The following is a 26,763-nucleotide window of genomic DNA, read 5'->3' as shown; positions in this document are numbered from 1 at the left end:
CTTCAATACAGAAAAACGTCACGTAACTAAATATATGAGAGTATTGTGTACCTACCTTATATATCTTTGTTACTAGACAGAACTTTTACCCGGCAGCCGAATTATTTATAGGTAAAGATAAATTCGGCCAGTCTTTGTTATATCCCAGGAACAATGCGTGTAGACATTGCTTCAATAAACCGGGATCTAAAGCTCAGGCCGTCCTTTGTGGCGCGACTGGCGGTTAACGACGCAATCAAGTCTAATAACTAGGAAACACACGATAGAAACTGGTTAATCTACTCTCACTTATCCTTTGGACAAGTTCTGCGCTTCGAGAGATAAGTTCCAGTGCCCTTAGTGTAATTATCGGTTACAAAATACGTCTCGACCGCGTTCTCGTTAAAATCTCAATTTATATGGAAACACGAACAGCGCCTCTAGCGGAACATTTGCGATGTTCGTGTTTCCATACAAATGAGGGCTATCGCGAATGAATTCGCCACTAGAGGCGCTAGTGTAGCGTGAGGTCTCCGAAATGTCAAATCTCATAGTTTTTGGATGAACTACGCGGGTTTATTTATAATTAGAATAATTTTGTGAATATTTTGCAATATCTGAAATTAATTATGGCAAATATGCGTTCCGGGGCAATGAATGTCTGTGTTTTGAGACAGTTTTGTCTTTCAGAAACCTTTGTCCTCCCTTTTTTCCGAACAAAACGGGGACTATGCAACACTGTGACATGCTCAAAATTTTTATGGTACGGTTTTAAGGTGTATTAAATATGATTTTAATCTAAACTTTGTTTTTACGCCCCGTAATAACAGACTTTGAAAGCCATACTGAAAAACCTTACGCAACAGTGCGCCATCTAGTGAGACAAAAAACGATAGCCCTCATTGAGATTTTAACGCGAACGCGATCGCGACGTATTTTGTAACCGAAAACTTACACTAAGGGCACAGTAAAGTTAGTTTGAAATAATAGGGGTGTTTAGGGTAAAATAGTGTAAATGGAGAGTAGTAGGTAAGTACTGTCGGGGAAACTGAATCACGTACCAGGGTGGAACCTTTTCATAACCAATTTCGCTATGATATGGCCGCTTTGGCAGATGTACCTATGGGATGTTAACCTTGACATTAGTAGCACAAAGGTGCCACCCTGGTACGTGATTCAGTTTCCTTGACTGTACCTAGTAAGTAGTGAATGTTTTTGTTTTTGAATTGTGTCGTATCATGTGCGAAAAGATCATTTGGCTAAACGTTACACTAGGAAAGTGAATGAGTATGTATAATGCTTATTAATTAAGAATGGAGTGCGTGTTGTGGACCAAGTGATAAATCGGCCATTTTTCGTAATGCCCGCTCCTCTCGCTATATACCTACGCTCGTCGTCGTACCTAACATTCCGATTGAATTAATCAGACTTTAGCTAACCAAAAATCAGTTGTAATCAAATTGTCCAACGACCATGTAGCATATTCATAATGCCCGGGCAATGTGATAAATAATTAGGTTTCGATAATAATTATCACCAGCACCTGTCACTATTGTACCGTTTTTGTCAAACTTAAATCCTAAAATTGCTGAAGGTGGCTCCGAAGCGGTAACTCGTTTTTGAAAGCGCGGTTTTGTGTTCTTTGAGCGTTGACGCGCATATTAAGCTCGTATGCTTATACGAGCGAGCGAGCGAGTGAGAACTTGTCCTTTAGACCAAACAGGAATGAGCGCGTACACGCGTGTTCGATTTAGTGTAGCGCGCGTGGCGTATGCCAAAAACGAGCGTATAGGACGCACAGAAAAAAACGCTAGTCTGTAACCGCCCTAACGTTTATTTTTCGAGATCATTTTTCGGAGCAACGACACTGCAGTTCAAACATTGATAATTGATAAGATACACTCAAAAGCAATAAGTGAACAGAACACAAAATATCTCCTTTATGTACATACCCTTGCCTGTCTTATGAGCGTGTTGTAACCATGTGTAAACGAAGAGTGTTTACATAGAAGCAACGCGTCAGTAGCTATTCCTTTTGTCTGTCTTATTGTTATAAAAACTAAGTAAGTCTTGTACTTAAGTGCAAGAAAACAGCGGAATAGAGTAGCATATACCAGCTTTACTACATTTGATTCTTTACTTTCTTGGATTTGCCTTGTGGTTACTAATATTCCAAATGTAACATTTTGTAGCAGTGCGTCGTGCATGCGTGCGATCGCGCGTGTTTCTATAGTGTTTGTTAATCCTTCAGATTAAAACGGCTGGATAGATTTGAACGAGATTAAATATGGAGATAGCTTAACGTCTGAAAAAGGCTACTTTTTATTCCCAATTTGCCCGCGGTATCTGTTATAGTACAAAAATCTTCGATGAGTCTGACGACAAGAAATTTTGTACGACTGTCGTCATACAACGTAAATAAAGAGCACGATGCAATTTTTGAGAATTCTATTTAACTCCAATTAGATAGGTTTTTAAAGATTAAAAGTTTTTTATTGAAGATAAAACATTTATCAAGTAAGCTAATGTTCGTAACCAGTTGCATTGGTTAAAACCCGTGTCGCAACTGTTTACGCCCTCCTCAGGATATTATAGAGCTGTTCTAATAAAAATACATACTTACATGCATTTATAAAGATATAACGGGGTCATAAGAAGAAGGATTGGCGACGGATAGTGCGCCGTATACCTACTACCCCGGATATAATGATGCCCACGACCGCACTCAGTCAAGAGTGTAATGATTAAAAAGAAGATTTGGTCCATAAGGTATTCTACTTTAGCCCTCTACGCTGGCAACGCGTCTGTAAATATTTGGTGTAGCGGCTGTTTATATTATAGGCTGGCTGTTTATGGCTGTGTATTTCAGAAAATAAAAAACAATGATACAGCCAAAGAAATTGAACAGACAGCAGCATCAAACTTTTCGAACAATGCGAGTAACTCGTAAATTACAACACGTCCTGTGAATTCTGTATTGAAAAAACTTGATTGCGTGATTCCCAAAATGTAAACACGTTAAATTCTGAGAAACTTAAATAAACAGAATGATCTCATAGAATATATAAAGATAAACTTTTTTTCCGCGTAATTGCAAATGTCAGCAAATTTCGCAGCTCGATTTCCTGAGTTATTATAGGCTACTGAGTGATACTTCCTTCCGATCTTGTAATATTGGGAATTGGGACTGGAATAAGCGAGGGCCTTGGATCGCCAGCGGGGAAGCGTGTACGAGATGGTTACAGATTTCTTATCAGCTGATAATGCTTACGTGCTTGAAATGCATTTTTATGTTCAGAATTGTTATCTTTAAAGGTTGTAAAGTGATCGTGAGATCTCTCGAGAATCGTATGTCAATTGTTATAAACCTATAAAGCTCGGCTTACAACTAGCTGACAAAATTAAGTAGAACTTTAATTTTCTAGCAAGTACAGTCACAGCAACAATATCTAGAAACAACTCTATTTCTAGGGCCGGCAGGACGTGTCAGATATTTTTGTCGTATACGTCACTATTGAGAGACCCCTCATGATAAAAGTGACATGTGCATGTGCGATAGCGTGTCATCCTTCTCTTGGCAATAAAGAGCAAACGCGTCACTATTTCAGGGTTTTTCATCCCAGCCTATATACGTCCCACTGCTGGGCACAGGCCTCCTCTCAGAACAAGAGGGCTTGGGCAATAGTTCCCACGCGGGCATTGGGAACTTCACACGCACCATTGAATTGCTCCGCAGGTTAGTGCAGGTTTCGTCACGATGTTTTCCTTCACCGCAAAGCTCGTGGTAAGTTTCAAATGTAATTCCGCACATGAATTTCGAAAAACTCAGAGGTGCGAGCCGGGGTTCGAACCCACGACCCTCTGCTTGAGAGCAGACAGCAGATATCTATTTCAGGGTTATCCTACTAATATTATAAATGTGAAAGTTTGTGAAGATGTTTGGAGGTTTGGATGCTTGGATGTTTGTTATTCAATCACGTCTAAACCGCTTAACCGATTTAGATGAAATAGAATAGTTTTATCCCGGAAAATTGCATAGTTCCCGCGGGATAGCGATAAACGTATTCTGCGCGGAGGGAGTCGCGGTTAACGGCTAGTTATAAATAAAACTAGGGTCGAGTACAAGTTAGACAACTTTATGAAACTTGTATATTATTTACTTGACTCCGGTAACAATTTTCTACGAAATTTAACCTGTCCATTAAATTAAATATGAAACATATAGGTTGACAGAATTCCTTTGACTATATTTGTATTTGAATGTTGAAGTGTGATTTTAAATTACACAACGTACTTAGGTGTGCTAGACCTAGAAAAATGTGTTAAATAAGAATAAGCATAAGAATAATTTTATTTAGTAATAAAGTTACATTGTCCACAAAACCTATAAAGCTCGGCTTACAACTAGCTGACAAAATTAAGTAGAACTTTAATTTTCTACCAAGTACAGTCAAAGCACCAATATCTAAGATACGACTCTATTTCTAGGGCCGGACGTGTCAGATATTTTTGTCGTATACGTCACTATTGAGAGACCCTCATGATAAAAGTGACATGTGCATGTGCGATAGCGTGTCATCCTTCTCTTGGCAAAAAAGAGTAAACGCGTCACTAAATGAACAATCAATTGATAAATGACAATTTTATCTACCTACAACTACGTAATTGCTCTGTCATAAAAATAGTAACACATACAGTACCCACACAACCCCGCCGAGTTAAAATAATGGATATTGAAAAATCTAGGGAAAATCCTTTTATTGTTGACATATTAAAACTGGTCAGTGTTTTTAACTACCTATCTCATAAAAAATACACATATCTTCACTTGTTATCAACCAGTATTTACACATCTCAGAAAATGATTACTATTAATGATTATTATTGGTTTTGATTACTTACCCGGTGTCGCGGTTGTCCAGGGAATTGTTGGAAGACCGGGGCACTAAAGGTCTGTAGCTGGACCTCGTCATTGCTACAGAAGCTGGGCTCTAACAAACACTAAAGTCAGGTACCGGCAGGCAAGGGTTTAGCACTCATCACCGCTTATTATCACACGTTAATTGAGCAAACGGATCGCTTGACAGACGACAAAGTACTGATTAACATTGCTTTGTTAAACGCGTGTCGGACGGCCGATAAGCTATCTATCACATATCGAGTACGTATAGTGTGTATTTGTCTATCGCTCGGAACTTAAACAATAACATGACGTTAACTATTCTAAAAAACAATTTTGTACAGATGCTCTGAATGGGCCGATCAATAATAAAGTTGGGGTGAAAGCTCGTGGAGGCTGAACCACGCCTCCTGGCCGGTTCCGTCCGAGCTCTCGCCTTGTTTATTTCAACGCCATCTAGTGGGAGATAGTTGTATTAAACATTCAAGGTGCGTGCACTTTGTTTACGGAAACATTCTCGTGTCGAACGCTGTTTCTCACAAATGTATTGATTCAAGAGGAGCTCTAAATACGATGGCGCTTATCGCACTTTTCTCTACTTAAGTGGCGCGTGCATAAGAGTTGGTTGCTTTATATGTATATATTTAATTTTAGGTACAGTCGAGTTCATAAATTTGTGAGTAAAAATGTGATCAAAAAAATCTGAACACGCTTCTACGCCGTTAACAATAGAGTCGTATTCAGATAGTATTTATGATCAAAATTTTGCTCACAAGTTTATGAACTAGATTGTACTTAAGTATATACTTATCCATCTTAAATTAAAGTCACTTTTCTGGTTATAAACTTTTAATTAAGTGCCTAAGGATGATATAAAAATAGTGCTATTTTTGTACTTCTTCCTGTAATTATTAAAGCGTCTTCTTTTCCTCCGCTAGTGCTGGTACCGCTTCGGATTTTTCCTTTTCGGACTTTTTCTCGTTGCTCTCTTTAGTCATCTCTTCGAGTTCCTTCTCAGCGTTTATGAGGTCTTCTTCTGTTATATTGAGATCCGGAAAACGCCTCTGTAGAAGAAATAAATTAAAAGTAAAAATCGATGTCGCTAACTTGTAACTTAACTACCTACTAGGTACACAGTTACGTCTATTTTTTCGGGAATTCTACAATTCTCACGTGCATATTTGTAATTTATTGAATCAGGAGTTAAACTTATTAAATAAAAGTTAAACCGTATTTAACTCACGTGTTAATCGAGTTTAGCTTGACTGTTTCGGGCTAATTCGTAGCCCTTCTTCTTCGGAGCAACGCGACTCAGCGGCTGCCGCAACACGCGTACTGCGCGCCGCCGCCCTGCTCGCGCGACCACCCAACGAAACATATCGACGCACAACTACCCTCGTTACCATCGTCATTTTTGTTATAACAGTCAAATGTAGGGTAGCATACAACACTAACAACATCCCCCTGTACGTTCACACTTAACTCGATTTTAGACGTGAGTTATCCGGCTTAACTTTCATTTAATATGAGTGAGTCTCACGATGGTTTCATGTTCAAAATCAGAAGTTACTCTGCGGAGGTCCATATCAATGAACTGAAATAATTACTTTGTTCACTTGCGAGCTTAAGGTCAAGGTCAAGGTAAAGGTCGCGGGTGAGCATAGCAATTGTTTTAATTCGTGCATATTTCTGGTTGGGATGACAGCCGGCACAACGTGGTCAGCGCGTTGCGTGTAGCACTCACCTACAGGTCTTTCAGCGACTCTTCAGACATCGCGCCAGTGTGAACACTGCTCAAAACAACCCTAGTACCTACCTACTCAGCAATGGCAATAATTGGCGATGCGATAAGTTATCATCTATTACATTGCGTGCGGTGCCAGTTAAATGCTAGGCAGTGAGTGTATCGAGCACGCAATGAACAGAGAACCTCGCTGCGCCGCCAGTTGGGCATATGGTCAATGACGGACTAACAGCGGGGCCGAAGGGGTGGCTCGCCCGGGCCTCAAGTCCCAGGGGGCCTCCAAATGTCTGTCCATAAGTTCTCTTGATCAAGTCCTAGACCAGGCTCCTATAGGCTATGCTTAATACTTAAATCAATTTTAAGAGTGGGGGTCCTCATTCAGTTTTGCTGCCCGGGGCCCCGAACGACCATAGTCCGCCACTGCGTAGGCATAGTTACACAGCGCAGTACAGACTAGTCATCTGTAGATCCTAAAGTGACTCCTTTAGTCTGTTGTGGCACGTGAAGATGTCGTGTCGTGTCAAAGTAAACACCATCAGCCGCAACAATAGCTGGTGGCGTGGCAAATGGTCATCTATTACATTGCATGCGGACCCAGTATAATGCTGCTTAGTGAAACTTGACGCGCAATGGATAGAACACCTCGCCGCGCTACCAGTTGGGCATGTACACAACGCAGTACAGCGTAGTCACCTGTAGCTCTTGCAGCGACTCCTGTATGGTCTGTTGCTGCGCGCGCAGACGCCGCGGCAGAGTGAACACCGCTCCGAACAGCCGCATCATCAGCCAGCACAGCGCCGTCAGCGCTCCGTACGTCATCATAGCCTTCCCCATCGCCCAGTAGTCAACGCTAACTTGCTGGCTCTTCATGATTACTGTGAGGTCTTTGTTTGTTGCTAGAACATGTTAAGGCAGGGTTTCTTTAACTTTTTGCTGTCACGGACCACTTTCACAGTTTAAACAATTCCACGGACCCCTGTCAAAGAATATTTTTGGAAAATGCCTACAATATGTTTACAGACTGATCTACTGCGGACCCCTGATACACATGCTACGGACCCCTAAGGGTCCGTGGACCACACTTCAAGAAATCCTGTGTTAAGGGTTTTAACAGAAAACATGGTTTGTATGGTGGTCTCAAATTATCTCCACAACAAATTTCTTGAAAAGGTAACAGACAGACAAACAGACGGAGTTACTTTCGTGTTTATACTAGTAATATTAGCAAGAACAGTAGCGGTCGGAAAGTGGATGTAAACACGACAACAAGTAACAGTTTTTTAGTACATTGTGTCTTAAGGGCGGTAAATAAGGAATTACGATTCGACTGAGGGCTTTAATGAGTCGATGTTCGTAATTCTAGTACCGCCCGTGCGACATATTATACAATGTTTTTCATCACATTTGCGAGTAAAATTTTATATTTCTAAAAGAAAAAATATTATTGTTCCAAATATTGGCGATACCTTAGGCTGCGCTCTTGGCAGCACCGCCCCAAGCAGCATGCGCTGCAACGTGCGTGTGCATGTGTTCCTGCAGCAGTGCGGGCACGGCGCAGCGCCATCAGTACGGGCACTGACTCATTTACCGACCTTGGGCTTCATGACAAGAAAATTTGTACGCGCAATGACTCATTTACCGACCACGGGTTTCATGACAAGCACATTAAGGTCGAGGGTTTTTATTTGGGGGTTGCAACCAAGGTAGCCTGCATGTTTCGACACTGTTCCCGTGGTCGGTAAATGAGTCATTGCCCGTACTAATTTTCATGTCATGAAGCCCAAGGTCGGTAAATGAGTGTGATACTGCATGGCGTGCTGGTCGTGCTGGCGTGCAGGAGCGCGGCGCGCGCAGGTCGCGCGCATGGTCAGGCTGGGGGAGGGCGGCGCGGAGGCTGGCGCTGCCAAGAGCGTAGTCAGCGGTATCGGCAATTTTTGAAAAAATATTAGTTTTTCTTTTACAATATACTATTTACTCGCAAATGTGATGAAAAACATTGTATGTCGCACGGGCGGTACTAGAATTACGAACATCGACTCATTAAAGCCCTCAGTCTTAAACTTCGGGCTTCTAATAGACTCTCGTTCGTAATTTCTTGTTTACCGCCCTTAAGACACAATGTACTATTACAGTTCTGTTAAGACTGGAGTCACCCTAAGTATTCCAACTCTAGCTCTGCCCATACAATTCGTTCAACGAAATCGTGGAAGAGGACCCATTTTTTTTTAAATTAATATAAAAGAGTAAAGGGGCCGAAAAAAATTATAGAGCCACTGAACATAATATTTGGGTACCTATCCTATATTCTTTTTTTACCTCTAATAGTCCTTCAACTTTCGCAAAATCGACCTTGAATAAATCCCTTAAGTATATTATGCGTTGTAGAAGTCACAACAAACTTTTATCTGGCTCCTGTTTTATACCATAGCCTTCTAGTACAAGGCAGCACTAGTAAACGAGCTAATTTCTTCAAAACTTATGTAGATTTATACAGATATTGTTTTCATCGATACACATTATCACGTCAACCGGATACAGAGGAATGAATACGTGTGGTGACCCATTTCCCATGGCTGGCAATGGTGGTGGACACGAATTATTGATGCCGCAGCGGTCGCCAACGGATGACCGAAGCCGACGAATTATTGAGGGCTTATTTTGAATAAGTATTACAAGCTTTTATTTCGCGTTATCTTGTTTTCTATGATAAAATCTTAAAAGTCATAATTGTACCGCTTCCAGGAATCAACACTTGACCTGAAGTTTGCCTTACTTAATATGTAACTAATAATCTGGTAGGTAGTGAAATTTTGGTGGTCTGGATAGAGGATTGTCTCCGCATGACGTAACTCTACTTGAAACTTGTACGGAAATGTACTTAGTTTAAGTGATGTAGGTAGGTATATGGAATTATACATCTTTAAAACATTCCGGAAACTTTTAGCAGGGTATTTGCTATAGTACCTAGTAAAAAAATAACACTCTTCAAGTGTACTTAACTTTTATATGGAAAAAATAGTTCTCAGATGCGTTACGTTTAATAAAACCTATAATACTAAAATGTAACGAAAATAAGATGGATATAATTTGATGTCCCAAAAATTTTGTAGTACCTATAGAAAAATATTTCTCAGGTTCGTTACGTTAATAGAAATAAAAAAAAACATTCATACAAAAATATAACGAGCTGAGATGGAAAATTTGGGACACATTTTTTCTTGTATGACGTTCGAATGTAGAAAAGATTTTGAGTAAGATAGGCCTAAAAAAACAATTTTCTGAAAAAAAAACTAAAGGTGCATTTTTTCTGCAAATGATCCAGCAGATAATCATTTGGGTTATCTTGCGGAAGCATCCCTATAAACGTTCAGTAACGTGCCCTAAAAATTTAATTAAGTAGTTCGTTAGTTAGATTATCAGGGTCTCAGTCTTAAGGGCCGGGGCGGGGCCCTTCGTGATGCAAGGCACTGCCTAGCCCTTTTATTAAATATGATTAGTTTATAAAGCAGGTCAGTTCCTCCGCCTAAAAAGTAAGCTTATAAATTAGAAAATGTTCAGAACTCATGGAATCGATAAATCGATATCACCCGGTAATTACAGGCGTGACGTGTCAGCTGACCGCTTAGCGTAAGTAATAGTGGCGTGCCACGTAAACACCAGCTAACAAAAGAGTAACAACTATTTTAGGTCCATTAGACTCCAACCGCCTGCAATGAACCAGCACAAAACACGTCATGCTCCTTCGTACTTCTGGCCGGAGGGTTTGATGTCCCGTAGTTTTAAGGAAGCGAGAATACAAATTCATAAATGTACACCAATATTCAACCTAGCTTCCTTTAAAAGGTCCAAATCAATTGATTTGTTAAAAAGATGATTTGATTTGAAATTAATCGCTTACGGTAAACTTTTATTAATCTTTCCGCCTTGGGTCATGATTTAATTTGTTCAACTGTACATAGCGTGTTCAAACTGGAAAAGGGATAAACGTTGCCCACCGGGGTGCATATGAGTAGATAGAGTTTATAAAGTTGGGTCATATTTAAAGGGCGGACGATGGATGCAATATGGTGACGAAAGCATAAGATGGATAAGACGTTTATTAAACTTCGATTAATATTTTTGTGTAAAAATGTATAGAAATTTGAGTGATGGTGATAATCTACCCAATAATGGTGAATTATCACTTTAAAAATACGTACCACTTACATCAGTAGATGTAAAGAGGTAATTTTCCCCTACATAGGTGGATAGTGAAATATAAAAGGAATGCACTGAAAATATGTAATATAGAAAAAAATACGATTATTTACTACAACAATATAATTATCCAACTATTTTTCAACTATGTTCTCTTTTTTAAACCAATTGAAGTCATATCCATATTACGTATATTGTTTGACATGATTTTGAGTCTTAATAACCTAACCATAAAAATTTCATTTTTAATACAAGCATTTTTTGCTGACTGTACTTTTTGTTGACTGTACTTGGATTCTCACCCAAACTACATTTCCATAGCAAATTTCAACGATTATGGCTGGACTACCAGGATGTCACTACTAGATTACTGTATTGTCACGCGATTTACATAAGTATTCCAAATTTCAAGTCAATCTGACTACTGAAAGTTGGTCAAATTTAACTTGCAAGATTTGATTACAGACAGACGAGCAGACAGACAGACAGACAACGGGGCAGGTGAAACTAAATAAAAGCTTGTAAAAATACTGACTCAAAAAATCCCAGCGTACAGTCTAAGGCCGCCTTTACACCTGTAAGTTTTACTTACGGAAGTCACTTACGTAAGCGACTTACGATAATTTTTCAAGTGTAAATAGTTTTTGTAAGTGACTTATTGTAATTTCGCACAGCTTACGTAAGTTGGAAAATTACAGGTCTAAACACGTTCGAGTTTGTTTACGGAAGCGACTCACAGCTTATCGAACTAAATTGATAAGTTGAGAAATTACGCTACAATGTCCGGTTCAAAACAAAAACAAAATAAAAGCTGGTCACCTGACGAGGTGGAAACTTTCATTACTGCTCTTGAGGCACGTCCCATACTATGGGACTACAAAAATAAGGAGTACAAAAACCGCGTAAAAACAAATTTGTTACATATTGAACTTAGTGAGATATTTAGCACCACTCCAGAGGAAATAGTTAGAAAATTGCATAATTTGAAAGCACAATTTTTTTTCAAATGCACCTTTTGCCATTATTCTTTCTAGCCATGGTTTTATCCAGCATTTTCTTTTCTTTTGCTTTCGACTATTTGATAAAATTATGTATGCAGCAGCTGCTTGAACGTGACGACTGTGAGAAGGCATTTTTATTACTGATTTGGGAAGCTAATGTAAATGGGCGTGTAATAATTTCTGCAAGTTTAAACTTACACAACTTACGTAAGCATTATTTACGTAAGTATTTATTGCAAGTGTAAATGCAACTGTAAGTAAATTATGTAAATATTACGCAAGTAACTTACAGGTGTAAAGGCGGCCTAAGAAATTGAAGCGCGTACCAGGGTGGAACCCTCGTGGAACCTTTATGCTACTAATACCATATTGACATTTCATACATCTGCCAAAGTATGTAAGTCAGTTTCCCTTTACTGTACTGTACTGTACTGTACCATAACACAATTCCACCCAATAGTATAGGTGACAAATATCCCAATATAAACTAAACCCCTCCACCCATATCCCATTCCACATCCAGTTAAACAAATAAAAGAACAAGATTTATGTAAATTTGTTTATTTTTAAACCTCCTTTACATTAGCGATAAAGATTTATAATTCAAAATAAAAGTAATTTATTTAAATAAAGAATGTAATCAACAAAAAATATATTAGCACGTGTATTTCTTACCAGGCCAGATTGACGTCCCAACCGTTCCAACAAAATAGTTCAGAACACAAAAGTGAAAAGTATACCTTTTTTACGCTTTTTTGACCGGTTGGGGCATCCCTAGACATTTTAAGGGTCAATTTTCAATAGTACGACACGACGCACAGTTATTGCACTATTACACTTATTTTACTCTGTACAATTACTTCGTTCGGCGTTACTAAAGTAAACCTTGGAATGCACAGAACTGTTACTAAATAAAATATGCAACAGCACTCTTAAAGTGCGTCGTTTCGACTATAAGGGAGTCACGTTACCTCACACACTCAAACCAATCTCTATATTATAAGTCTATAACATCACTCCATTAGACAGAGCCGGATTTACAGGTCTCGAGGCATTGGGGCAACGAAGGAGCGGTGGCTCCTAATGCGAAAGGGAGTATTTACAAAAAAAGCATATTTTTAAACCTCTATTGCGGGGCCCCTCTTGCGTTGAGATACTGGGGCTGTTGGCCCTCCACTTTCTACATAGGTACTTATACTCTTTGCTCTTCCCTAAATCCGGCCCTGCCATTATACCTGGTACTTGATACCAGGGTCAGTAAAGTTGTCTTCCTCTGTCACGACTACCTGGCAACATCCTCAAGTGAAATCGAACTGATACGATTTTATATTACATACAATATAAAAAACATGCTACTCTTGAATTGGTCTTTAAATCACAGTTGAGTATTAAAACATTTTAGAAGCGATCTCCTACGAAAATTATTTGAATTCAAATAATATTACAAAAAGATCTCATTGATTCGAGATTATAATGTATAAAAAAATTGCCCAGTGCATTAATTAAACATGTAACAACGTCATTGAATAGGAAAAGTGATGTAATCATATACGAAGAATGATGCAAGTATAACTTAGTAACTAAACGTCAATGTTTTTAAAGTAAGAGTTGTAGTCACCCAAAGGCTTGTGTAGATCCGTAGATCCAAAGGTAATCTCATTTACTTCAAAAGAACATATTTAAACTAATAAAAATGTCAAGTAAGGGCCAGGTCACAAAGTATTATTAGTAGCTTTTATGGACTTTACCATGTTAAAAAAACGCCCCTTGAAGTATTTTGAGTGTCACGATTTTCTTAAACCGTTTATAATCTAATTTTAGTTTTTCTTCGCCATTGATGAGTAACAAGGTAGATATTTGGAGCGATGGCAAATTCTTCTCTTGTTTCTAATATATTTTTATAAAGTTAGAGGTATTAAATGGAATGGGAATAACTTTAATGAAAAAAATATCACTATAATATCGCAAATAAATACTCTGTCTTTTTGATATAATCATAATAACTATCAGACCGTTGATAATCTAGCATTGATACTAAGTTTCTAGTGATCTTATAAGTGAGATATAAAAGTACTAAAGTTCATTCGAGTTAAGAGAACAGTTGGTAAGTTTAATAGCACAATTTATAAGAAATAAGGCATTTTTTACTAATAGCGTCCCAAAGCAGGGCAAAGGCCTCCACTCCAGTTTTATAATTCACTCTTTCACTCTACATTTATTCATATCTAGCCGTTATGGTAACGTTCAAATTTTACGCTTCCCATACAGATTGCGTCAAGGTATTAATTCCAAACATTCATAGTGAGTAGCGCCTACTCTTACAAGCATCCTAGCTAGGCAATACAATGTTTAAATTTACAAATCAAGTAGCCCAACGTGATGGTAATTGCACTATCTTCCGTTAAACAAAACTTTATCGCTTACAAACTGAAAAAAAAAAAAAACTGTAATTCTTTAGCAGTTTCAAGAGGACTGTATTTCTAAGTGTTCATTCAAAATGCGATAACGCTTTGCACATTAACAGTTAAGACTAACCCCCTTATTCATAAAACTTAACAAGCCTACGTTAACTAACAAATGCCTTGTCCCTTTCTAACAAATACAAATGTCGAAGTGACAGATAAGGACAAACGAATTTTAGCAGCATTTTAACTAAAATAGGTTTGATTGTCGTTTATGAATAAGGGGGTAAGTTTTTTAATGAGGGTTTCTTGACAAGCGAAATATTGCTAGGTGGCGTTAGTATCGACATTTAATTCGACTGGATGGCAAACGAGCAAGTGGGTCTCCTGATGGTAAGAGTTCACCACCGCCCATTAACATCTGCAACACCAGGGGTACTGCAGATGCGTTGCCAACCTAGAGGCCTAAGATGGGATACCTCAAGTGCCAGTAATTTCACCGGCTGTCTTACTCTCCACGCCGAAACACAAGCGAGCAAGATGGTGGTGGTGGTAGCAATCCGGGCGGACCTAGCACAAGGTCCTACCACCTGAGTCTTGCTTGCGATTGGCCCATTTAGTTGGTTGGTTGGGTTTTTAGAAAAATATGGCTCTGTCCATTGGAGGACAATTTTGCCAGTGTCTAGTAGGTGTTGCCGTTGTACAGTAAAAAAAATCTATAAAACGAAATATGAGAGGTAATGGTGGATGAACGATGACCGCTCATTTAGTTATTTAATCAATTACAAACGTTACACAATGTCAAAGTTGACAAACGTACACGTCAAGATACTAGCGACAACTAACCTGTCACATAACAATACATTTTTATCCCATTCTATTTTATTTCCAAATTTTCATACAAAGTAGTTGTAGACTATGATCTGTTTAAAATTAAGAAAACGAAACGGACGAATCTGGATGTTGTTTCGACTAAAACATATCAAACGTTTTGGGGGTGAGAAAAGTTATCAGAATATGAACGAAAAGGCTCATTCATATAAATATATGCGTTTATACGCTATTTATGAAATGGTTACTGAATTAAACATAATAAATGTAACGATGTCGCGACACAGTTTGCACATCTTTCATACAAATCTATGCTTCCCTAATTAATAATTCTTTGGTAATGCAAAACCGTTGCCTTAACTCAAATGAATCCACTACCCTTAAATTAGTTTAAATATTCTGTACAATTTGGTATGAGGCGCCGTGTTCAGGGCATGTTCTGAAGGCATTCCTTTATTTGGGTCCACGCTTGTAAGTTCTGCGAACAAAACCGAGGTATATTTATCTGCATGTTATCATTAAATTTCATCAAAGTAAAAATTTCTATCAAAACGAAAATAACAATGAAAAACTGTAGTTATTCATCTAAACCCAGGTCCGTACTTTTCTGAAGCGTTTTTTCCGTATTTTGTACGCCGTAAAAAACGTTTTTTTTATGTAAATGTAACGTTTTATGTCCATGAACTGTATTGGGATTTTTAATCGAGGAATTTATTATTATTATGTAAATCCTTCATTGAAACTGCGCTGCTTGAGTTGGATAGTGACAAAAAAATCATTTTTTAGGAGAGCCACTAAAAAAACACTAAGGGGCTGTTTCACCATCCATTGATTAGCGTTAACCGCCGGTTAAATGTGATGCCGTCTCCGTCTACTCGAACAAAACAAATAGAGACGGCATCACACCTAACCGCCAGTTAACACTAATCAATGTATGGTGAAACGGCCCCTAAGTGTTTCTTTTTTTAGTTATGTCACTATTTAACTGAAGCAGTGACTTGTCTGTTGACTTTTGTAGTGATGAGGCTAAGGCATATTATTTCAATCACTAACCTTTTTAGCAGCTTTGACCTGCAGTGATATAAAACCGACGAGTGATTCGTGGAGGTCTTTGTCCTTTTGCTTTTGGAAATGTTCTATTTCTATAGCGGCTTTTTTTGAAAATTCTCTGTAAAGGAAAAAGTAATGTATTTTGTATTTGTTTTGTTTTGTGTGACTTTCCGTAATTTCACTCTCCTGTGGCCCGGCGGAAGACCAGTGCTGGTTTTCAACCAGCGATATGCTGAGCCGGGACCTTTTTATAGCGGCAACACTTCTTTTTGTTATATTTACTAATTTATGTGTCATTGCTGTTATAAATAAATTATTTTCTTTCTTTCTTTCTTTCTTTCTAATGTGATAATGACTTCAGTTATAATGATTAGGGTGGGAAATTACCAATATTTGTCGGTAAATCTTGACACGAGATTAAAGCTGTGTCAGGTTTGTGTTACAATTTGTATAATAGGATCAAATAAAGCCGAATATGGGCAATAAGGAGAAAAAAAATCTCCTTATTAACTTAAACACCCTGTATCTCCTGGGGTATTAATCATAGAGCAAAAATTAACATGACCAAATTTGTAGGATATTTTATGTAGAAACTTATTTCCTAACTAATCATAATGCTAATTGTACAAATATTCAAGATATGAACAAAAAAACCGGCCAAGAGCGTGTCGGACACGCCCAAAATAGGGTTCCGTAGGCATTACGAAAAAAATAAGTAATATTTTTCTAAGCATTTCGTATTTTATACGGAATCTTTATACTTAAAAAAATCACCCCCACTTTACGTCTATGGGAGGTACCGTAAACAAAATTTTATTTTAATTTTTTATTGTACCATTTTGTCGGCATAGTTTACATATATATCCGTGCAAAGTTACAGCTGTCTAGCATTGATAGTCTCTGAGCAAAGCCGCGGACAGACGGACAGACAGATTCCATTTTTGCCATTTTGGCTCCGGACCCCTAAAAACTGAAAAAGGGACCTTCAAACTTTTTTGAATTATGTCAATTTCTCGAACATCCAAGAAAATGACGTCCTGATCTTCGCGATAATAGAACGCGAAGTACGTCTATGTATATGCACTTATTTAAGATTCGATCTAATTTCAAATTAGAGGGCAATAATGGAATTTCATACATTGCTCACCATTGCCAGCAAAGAGATGCGTTGCAACCAGCGGCGGAAATATATGATTAGTGTCTGCAATGCCCAAGCCACACTCACAAACATCAGACTCGACCAGTTTAAATTTAGCAAGTTTGGCGGCCATAGGCTTTCTTTATTAACAGAAAAAATTAGGGTTCCGTACTAAAACTGCAATAATTATGCATTAATGCACTATAAATTACTCACTCGAGGTCCCGCTTGGCCTGCGCAATATTCTGCTGGTCCAGCAAGATTCTTGCGTCCAGCGCGCGCGTGGTTTGGTCGCGCACGATGTCGGGGTCCGTGCCGCCGAACAGACGCGACATCAGCCCCGCCTTGCCCGCCGCCGCGCGACTGCGCTCCTGTATTCTACAACAGAATATTTAGCGATTGTAGAAAAATATATAAATAATAATAATAAATAAATATAATGGGACAATTAACACCAATTAACCTAGTCCCAAAGTAAGCTTAGCAAAGCTTGTGTTATGGGTACTAAGCAACGGATAAATGCCGTTTTGTCACCAAATTAGTTTTAAATATTGATTATAAATATGTATGTTAGTCTGTAAGGTATTTACTATATGGGCCAAGTTGCCCGAAATAAATGAATTTATTATTATTTATTTTATTATTATTATAAATATAATTATTTAGATAGATACATACTTAAATACATATTAAACACCCAAGACCCGAGAACAAACATTCGTATTTTTCATACAAATATCTGCCCCGACACGGGAATCGAACCCGGGACCTCAAGCTTCGTAGTCAGGTTCTCTAACCACTAGGCCATCTGGTCGTCAAATATATACTTTCCGACTTTCGTATTATACAATAATACGATATACGACACATTACAGATCTAGTGAATGTTTTTCCAACGTATTTTGTCGGATAAGTTCTTATTTATCTTGCTTCTAAACAATGGTATATTTTTTAAGATGCTCAGGTTTGGTTATTATTAGTTAAGTGACGGTGAAGGAAAACATCACGAGGAAACCCACACACACCAGTGTATGAATTTAATGGTTTGTGTGAAGTACCCGTGGTGGCCTAGTGGTTTGACTTATCGCCTCTCAAGCAGAGGGTCGTAGGTTCAAACCCCGGCACGCACCTGTGATTCTTTCGAAATTCATGTGCGGAATTACATTTGAAATTTACCACGAGGTTCGCGGTGAAGGAAAACGTCGTGAGGAAACCTGCACAAACCTGCGAAACAATTAAATGGTGCGTGTGAAGTTCCCAATCCGCACTGGGTTCGCGTGGGAACTATGGCCCAAGCCCTCCTGTTCTGAGAGGAGGCCTGTGCCCAGCAGTGGGACGTATATAGGCTGGGATGATGAAGTTCCCAATCGAAACTGGGCCCGCGTGGGAGCTACGGCTCAAGCCCACTCATTCTGAGAATCTGTGCCCTGCAGTGAGATTAATTAGTTTTAAATTAAAGTAAATACCTGCTTTCGAGAGTATCGTGCGCGGCCTCGGCCGCCCGCTGCATGGCTTCGTGGTTGTGTGCGAGCTGCTGCAGCGCGGCTGCATAGAACAGGTACTCCTTCAGCTGGTCCGCCAGCTGCTCCTCGTCCTCTGCCACCGCGTCGATGCCTTCTGCTATTGAGTCTGGAGACAATAAGGTGTACACGGGCATTTTCACAAAAAACTGTAGCTTTTCTTTTTTTTTCAATTTTGGAAAAATATGGTTTTTCCTACTCAAAATCAAGAGCACAATCGATTTAGGTAGTTTAAGAAAATGTATGGGCGTCACAAAACTGGCAAAGAAAATTTTGTATGAAAAAAAGAAATACATTTTGAAAGAAAACGGTACCACACATAGGGCTTTGTTCAGCAGTGGACATCTTCCGGCTGATGATGATGTGATGATAAATCGGTAACAGGGGTTCAGTTTTCTTCATCATTACCATTTCGGCAAGTATTATAAAAAGAAATGATGCTCAGTTACAATTTTCTAAAAACTAAAGACGATTCTGATGCTGTAGGTCGATTGACAAGAGCTGGCACGAGTGGAATGAATGAGTGGATTACTTGTGTGTTTCCTACACCCTTGTGTGTTGAATACACTTCACACAAATGTGAAAATATCATGCACCTGTCATTTTCCTACAAAAATGTCTCAAAAATGTTCGTTCAATCCATTTGTCTCTTGTGAATCGACTTGTAAATCTAGCAATACCGTAATTCTTGCGAGTTGTCCTTCCGTAGGATGGTAATGACGTTTTCAAACCTTTCATTCAGAAAAGTATGTTTTCCTCCCTGACGAGAGCGATCAAAGCAAAACTTTTCTGTTTAAGGCTTTTCTAAGTGTTTTTGGCAAATGCAATTTTTTCAAGTTGACAATTGTAAAGCCACGCCATTTTCTATGCTGGTTGCTCTTTAATTATATTTAGAATTGTTTTATTTCAATTTTCGTCATAGGTACTCGGTGTGAAAAGTTGCTTGAGTCACTCGGGAGCAAAATTAATTTCATCTTGGGCGTTAACACTTGAATCCCTCATTACGCTCAGGAGTCAATGTACCGCCCTCGTCGTAAATACATCATATTGCTCCCTTGTGACAAAATAACTATTAACCGACCGGTCAAAACGCGCCAATATTGAAACGCAGATGGGCGGTAAAATTTAATATTATGTAGATGAATGTGCGAGCTTTATTGTGAGGAAACCTGAGAAGCAAATTAATGGTGAATGTGAATTTACCAATCCGCTGTGGGCTGCGTTGTAACTACGGCACACGCCCTCTCATTCTGAGCGGAGGCCTGTACAGCAGTGGGACGTTATATAGGCTGGGACGAGGATAAAGAGAACGCTTACCAAAGTAATGTCCCGCCTTCTGCAACCCGTCGCCCATGTCTTTCTCGATGACACTCCACTCGCTGAACAGTTTTCCGTAGTTGGCATGCAACTTGCAAAGCGCATAGTTCTTTTCTATAATTTTAGACCTGGAAAAAATAATTGTTACTGTAAAAAATAAAACCTATGTAATACCTTTTTTTTGTCATATCCCCTGTGACCCCACCCCTTCGGACCGCGCCTGGCTCTACCTTGATCAAGGGCTAGCCGGCGCTGGGTGTTTTGTCTGGATAGCTTATGAAAAATTAATTAACATGTTTTTTAATAAATTGTCTTCTCTTCATTAGGTTAGCTGGAAGAGATCCCTTCTTAGGGATAAGCTCGCCTTTGTTCTCCTCTCTGTGTATTTGTATTTCAATTTTTATGTGCAATAAAGAGTTTACATACATACAAAATGAGACTAATAAATAATATTAAACATATTGACCCGGATAACCCACGTGTTAAATCGAGTTTAACCCGACATGTTTCGGGCTAATCCGTAGCCCTTTGTCTTCGGAGCAACGCGACTCGGCGGGTGCTGCAACACGCGCACTGTCGCAACATGTCGGGCTAAACTCGATTTAAGAATTGAGTTATCCGGGTCAATTTATTTAATATGAGTGAGTCTCACGGTAGTTTCATGTTCAAAATAATAAATAATAATTATAACCGCACATAAGTGCGCCAATTTATTGAGGAATACTAATTAATAACTTAATAATTTGTAAGTAGTTTAAATGTCATTTCCTCAAGGTAAAATAGTGAGAAAATTAAGTTAATGGTAATTTTGATTTGTCGTATTGTTTCTCAACTAATAAAATTAGGTTCTTTGACAATTTATACTGCAAAGTGAATGAGATGGCATGTGATATAAAAAGTTAAAGTTGATTTTTTAATTTACTGACACTGTATCTGCTAGATATCAATTATCTCCTCAAATTATTCCATTATTAAATTATTATAAAGAATATTACTTAACATTATAAATGCGAAAGTAACATAATAATAACAATAATATAAATAATAAAAAATATCATGAGACACTTGACACCAATTGACCTTGCCCCAAACTAAGCAAAGCTTGTACTATGGATACTAAGCAACGGATAAACATACTTGTATAGATAAGTAATTAAAATACATATTAAACATCTAATACCCGAGAACAAGCATTCAAATTATTCATACAAATATCTGCCCGGCCGGGAATCGAACCCGGGACCTCAAGCTTCGTAGTCAGGTTCTCTAACCATTTGGCCATCCGGTCGTCATAATAACATAATGTTTGTCTGTTATTTCTTGACACTTGTCTTAACCCGCTGCACCGATTTAGATAAAATTTGTATTTATTGTATTGTAAAACTTTTTACTGTACATAAAAACACATCAAAATAACAGAACACAAGATGATAAGATGTACAAAGGCGAGATTTGATATGGAGATAGTTTGAGAGCCTGAAAGGATAGGAAAGTTTTTATCACAGTATATTGCAAAGTTCCCGCAGTATAACGAATTCTTCGCAGACAGAGTCGCGGGCAACAAGTAGTGATTCATAAAAATAAACTGCCATATCATAATATGAGAATACTGGTACAGTCAACTGCGTTAATATCTGCCACAGTAGAGCATGCAAAGTATCTGACCATTGACATCTATGTATCTTATGGCACTAGAATGGCTGTTTGGAGCAAAACGCGCGGCGCATCAATCATCAATATTACTTTGATACAACTCCTGTCACGGACGTCAACAAACTTAGTGAAACCGTCGGGCGACAAGCAAAAGTCACCAACTACCACTTAAAGTCAAGAGGGATAGACAAACTTATGCATAGCATCATAAGGTTACAGTAATCTTTTTTTTGCAGTTAGTCACCCTTGCCTGCCACCCGACGAGGTTCACAAAACCGCGCTGTTAAATCAATTTGATGTAAGAAACATGCAGTCTATAGGTACAGTCACCAGCACCAATATCTGACACAACAAGCGTGCATAAATATCTAATACGACTCTATTTCTAGGGCCGGAAGGACGCGTCAGATATTTTTGCACGCTCCGCTGTGGCAGATATTAATGCTGGTGACTGTACATAGATGTCGATGTATCTGACACATCCTATCGCCCATAGAAATAGTCGTGTCAGATATTGGAGCTGGTGGTGCATGATGGTCCAAGTTAAGCTGACAATATACTTACCTAGTATATAGAAAATTTCCCAAGTTAGTCTCAAGCTGTTTGCCATAGTTCTTGACACTCTCAATTTCTGGATCTGGCTTTTTAAGTCTAATTGATACTGACAGAGATTTAATTTTGTTTTCCGCTTGGAGTAAGTATCCTGTAAACAAGATACACATACTGAAATAAGAAGTATGTATGCTATAATAAAAAACTGTACTTGCATATTAGTGGTTTAGTAAAATTGGATTTATTTTTAATGTATGATAAACAGATGGTCCCAAAAACAGCGCCGTTCGCGAGACCGGCAATTTTGCTGATTTGGGACCATTTCGTGACATACAACTTTTTTTTTCGTACTTTGTGAATAAATTATTTCTTTATTTCTTTCTTCTTTCATATGGATGATAAACCTGCGGTCTAAATAATAATTAATTTATTGCAAAATACAGAAATGGAAAAAAAGAAGTAAAACTACATATTATTATTAAACACATCACTGCTTTATTTGTATAGTGTCACAATTAAAGCATAGAGTAGAGCCCAAAAAAAACATTTGTAAAGTATTTTTTTTTGCATGGCACTACTGAGAAAAATATTTTTTTTTGTTGATCCACTATCCAACTAAAGCAGAAACATGTTTCATTTTTTTTTAACTCACCACTGTCAGTGATAGTCTCCCGCCATCCATGCTCTTGCTGCAGGAAGTTGATGAACTGATCATCTAAGCCGAGTATAGGGTGCGACGCAACCCGAAGAAGGAAGTTCTCGAGGCCAGCTCGCCTCCTTTCTACAAACTCTGGGTCAGTAGTGTCCGACTTGCGCCAAGCGTATAACACCTGCAAAGCAATATTTTATCTCATTCAGGATGTGCTGGCTGATATCATATCAAATGACATGCCAATTTAGAAAGAATCCCATCTAAATCATAGGTTCTTAACATTATATTGCCCACCACCCATAAAAAAAAATCTGAAGCTCTTTCCTTTCTTTTCTTTATTATTTAAAATTGGGTTATATGCAATTACATACAGTATTACAAATTGGTTATATACTCGTAGATATATATTTTACTCTCAATACTAGAAGAAATAAAAAAAATAAATATGCAATTATTAATATTAATTTACTGTCAATCTCTTAATTTTATGAATAAATAAAAAGTTTATAAAAATATTTTTAACAGAATCTTTCATCCATCAACATTAACATCCATGCCTTAAATATGATATTTTTTTATATGTAAGGTAAAGTGAAAGGTGTCAATTTGGATTAATCTCTCTGTGCTTTTGAATAGTTATATAGCCAGTGGTAATTTACAGAAAAAAATAAGTGTAATGATAAATAACAATGTCTTCACCTTCTTTTCTGGGAGCGGTGGCACAATGCAGTGTGGGTAGGTTACGAGTAGGTAGTCATGTATTTGTTCAAACTCAGTGTACCGCCTCCAAATGGTACTAATTTTCGATTGCACTAAGTTATAGTCAGGATCTGTTACTCTGAAAAATTATTCAAATTAAAATCCTAATATTTTTTATGAAATTTCATTTAGTAGATGGCTGGCACGGTAGAACCTAAAATCATAGTCAAAGTCAAATAGTGCATTGTGGTAATAAAAGATCTGAAGCCTATTAAATATAAGTGGCTACATAAACCCTGCAAGGGCACCACAATTTGCTGGATAATCTATTTGCCTCATTCATTTGAAAGAAACGTGAGCTAGAGAGTAATATGATTTTGGGTTCTATGCTATGCCATTTGCTATAATATAATTTACAAATCTATACTCCGTTTAATTTAAGGTTTGAATTAACAGTCAAATTGTAATAAACATTTCTCGGTATTTCAAACACAAATGGACAAAAAATACCAACATGTACATTTATTAGAGGTTTTTTTTTGTTTAAAAACAAAATATATATTATAGTTATAGATGTTAACACAATTTTAAATAGTTTCGTTGTTTCATTGTCAATTTTTACCGTTAAGTTTTAAATGTTAAAATAAAGTATACTTTTCTGAAAAATATTCTATCCTTTCAAACAATTCCATGTATATGAACAGTGTTATGAAACTGTGACAAACATCATTTTCCTCCCACAGTTATTCTGTCATCATAACGAAAAGGGGCACAACTAAAATTTTTTATGAAATCGAGTTAAATACATATTCAGAATCAGGAAAAAAAGGTGTATCTGTCTGATTTTAAGTACATTTCTTGTAGAAATACTGTCGGAGATACCATTAGCCCAAAGGGCACAAATGCCTGAGATATTCAGATTTACTACTAGATTTCTTAAAGCAAAGAGGCATAGGTATTTGGCTATGGTTAAAATGCTTAGTTAAAAAGGTTCATTTCAGTGATATTAAAAATAAAGGGCCTATGTAGGCTACATGTGCTTAATGTTAAATGATGTTGAATATTAAAATGGAAAGGCATAAATAACAGAAAATATGCATATTTTCCCTAACATTGTATCCACTTGTTTAAAATGTTAAAATGAAAAGGCACATTTTTTAGCTATGCCTATACTACATTGCAAGACTATTTTAACTTTATCTATATTTTTAAGTAAAAAAAAAAATTGTTTTCTCGAGTTTAACAAAATGTTAGATGTGCTCTTTCAAATTTTAACGGCATTACTACAGCAAAATGAAAATGGCAAAAACTAGTAAACTAGACTTAAAAATGATACTGCTTTTGACTTTCTGAAAGGACAATGATAAAATATGTGCCATAAAAATAATAAATATTGATCTGCATCTTTTTATATAATTATCAACTTCTTTTAACAAGGTGCACTGCTGTGTATAAACTATAGCGAGGCTAGAATTGAATTACGACATAGTAGGCACAGAAGTAGTCTACCATGTGAAACTTTAGACTTGATCAATTATTGAGGTCAATTATCACAAGCCCTTTTTTAATAACTTATCTATAAATGTAGCAGTAAGAGTAGGTACACAAACGATGAAGCTAAGAATAGCGGATGTTCACACAAATTAAACGTTAATTGAACCAAATTATCATCATTATAGGTGTTAATTGAAAGAATAACAAGAATGAAATCTTACTTCAAGTCTATCAGATAGACAGTGTAGTGATCTCTGACATGCAAGGTACCATTTGCACGCTTTTCTGACTCCACTATTGATATATCGACGTGTTTAATTAATGTGTCCTGCGAAAAATAGTTATAAATCTAAGTTATTGTTCCACAAGCATCTAGTAGGCGTTTTAGTAATGATAACAAACGTACCTGGGATTCATAGTCCTCTATCGTTTCTATGACTCTGGGCGATCTTGAAGGCTTTATCGGTGAATTTTCTGCAGACATTTTTTCTATAGTTCTGGTATTTTTTCAAAATAAGGAAACCAATTTGAGGACGAAAATTGTTCAAAATCATCTCATGTCATGTCTTAGTTAAGGATATTATTACGCTTTTGACATAGACAAACCCACTCAGTGAAAGTTTTTCTATTATAGCGTGTAAAGAATCGTTTTTTTATAAAAATTCTAAGTGAGTTTGTAATAGAACTCATTATATTGTTTCAAAATATTTTTAGAAATAAACTGCTTTCATAATAGTTAAACATGATTATAGTAATTACGGGAATGATTAAAACTGCAATAACGTATATATTTGTTCTGTTAGAGACTTTGAACGGAACGTTAAAACTCTGAATGTAGTAATAAGAGCATTGTACCAACATGAGAGCGTTAATTTGTCAAAATCACGCACGACACGTAAATATAGTTTGGCTAATGAAAGCAGCTACTACGAAACTCGAAACTCAAAGTTCGTATCATACCGTCCCTCTCGCTCTCGTATTAAATAGTATATTAAGTGTCAGAGGAACCGCACAACACGAACTTCGAGCTTCGAGTTTCGTAGTAGCCTGCTGAACTCAGCTATTATTTGAGTGGCAACATTATTCAAATGTCATCTACAAACAGACCAAACAAAGAGACTAACTAAAGAGTATAAGAAAACAGACACTTGAGATTGTTGCTTGTAGTAATGTACTATCTATTCGGTGACTTCTTGAGTTTAGTACCTACCATCGTGTGTTAAAATAGAGTTTTGAAAATTTGCTGCTGAAACATGAGCGAAACAATCAAAAGTGGTGTGCCGCAGATTATTTTAACCATGATAAGCAAAATCAAACAAAAACAAGCAAAGAGGGAAGCCTTGTTCAAACAAAAAAAAAATGTTTTGATGTGGTGACCGAATTCGTACGTTAGGCATGGCAAAATATTTTGATACTAATACCTATCCCTTTCAGAACCGGTCAATACAATTGTGGTTCCTAAGATTCACTTTTTCTCAAAAATATTCGTAAGTATTAATCTTTTTATGTTCAACATATCGTTTTAAATAATTACTTATTTTCCAATGGCATGCGATAGACAGAGAAGCATAAAGAAGGCACGATTCTTATGCCTAATCGTACAGTACGGCAGAGAAGCTTCTGTACTTGTACTA

At 37.5% G+C, this 26,763-nt stretch overlaps 3 protein-coding genes across 3 annotated transcripts in view; all 3 read right to left on the bottom strand.

Annotated features, from left to right (window-relative positions):
* LOC141427301 (uncharacterized) overlaps window positions 1-5,274 on the bottom strand; it is a 184,481-nt gene extending 179,207 nt beyond the window's left edge. Inside the window, exon 1 of the mRNA XM_074086623.1 lies at window positions 4,882-5,274. Coding sequence (XP_073942724.1) covers window positions 4,882-4,952 — 71 coding nt within the window. The 5' untranslated portion in view covers window positions 4,953-5,274. The remainder of the gene's footprint in view (window positions 1-4,881) is intronic.
* A 421-nt stretch (window positions 5,275-5,695) lies between these two features.
* Window positions 5,696-9,186, bottom strand: LOC141427027 (uncharacterized). The gene is made up of 3 exons (XM_074086252.1): window positions 8,940-9,186; window positions 7,317-7,519; window positions 5,696-5,943 (listed from the first exon to the last, which is right to left on the bottom strand). Exons 2-3 carry the CDS (start codon window positions 7,491-7,493, stop codon window positions 5,791-5,793), a joined length of 330 nt encoding a protein of 109 aa, XP_073942353.1. The 5' UTR covers window positions 7,494-7,519; window positions 8,940-9,186; the 3' UTR covers window positions 5,696-5,790.
* Window positions 9,187-14,912: 5,726 nt separating this feature from the next.
* LOC141427300 (sorting nexin-4-like) lies at window positions 14,913-25,705 on the bottom strand. Its single transcript, XM_074086622.1, has 10 exons — window positions 25,536-25,705; window positions 25,351-25,457; window positions 23,636-23,774; window positions 22,937-23,114; window positions 22,297-22,435; window positions 20,080-20,207; window positions 18,709-18,871; window positions 17,459-17,620; window positions 16,108-16,222; window positions 14,913-15,532 (listed from the first exon to the last, which is right to left on the bottom strand). Exons 1-10 carry the CDS (start codon window positions 25,611-25,613, stop codon window positions 15,482-15,484), a joined length of 1,260 nt encoding a protein of 419 aa, XP_073942723.1. The 5' UTR covers window positions 25,614-25,705; the 3' UTR covers window positions 14,913-15,481.
* Between the last annotated feature and the right edge of the window lie 1,058 nt (window positions 25,706-26,763).

The sequence above is a fragment of the Choristoneura fumiferana genome, chromosome 4, assembly GCF_025370935.1.
Source record: "Choristoneura fumiferana chromosome 4, NRCan_CFum_1, whole genome shotgun sequence".
Taxonomy (NCBI): domain Eukaryota; kingdom Metazoa; phylum Arthropoda; class Insecta; order Lepidoptera; family Tortricidae; genus Choristoneura; species Choristoneura fumiferana.
The sequence above is the reverse complement of the archived record's forward strand: the minus strand, read 5'-3'. Positions and strand labels throughout refer to the sequence as shown.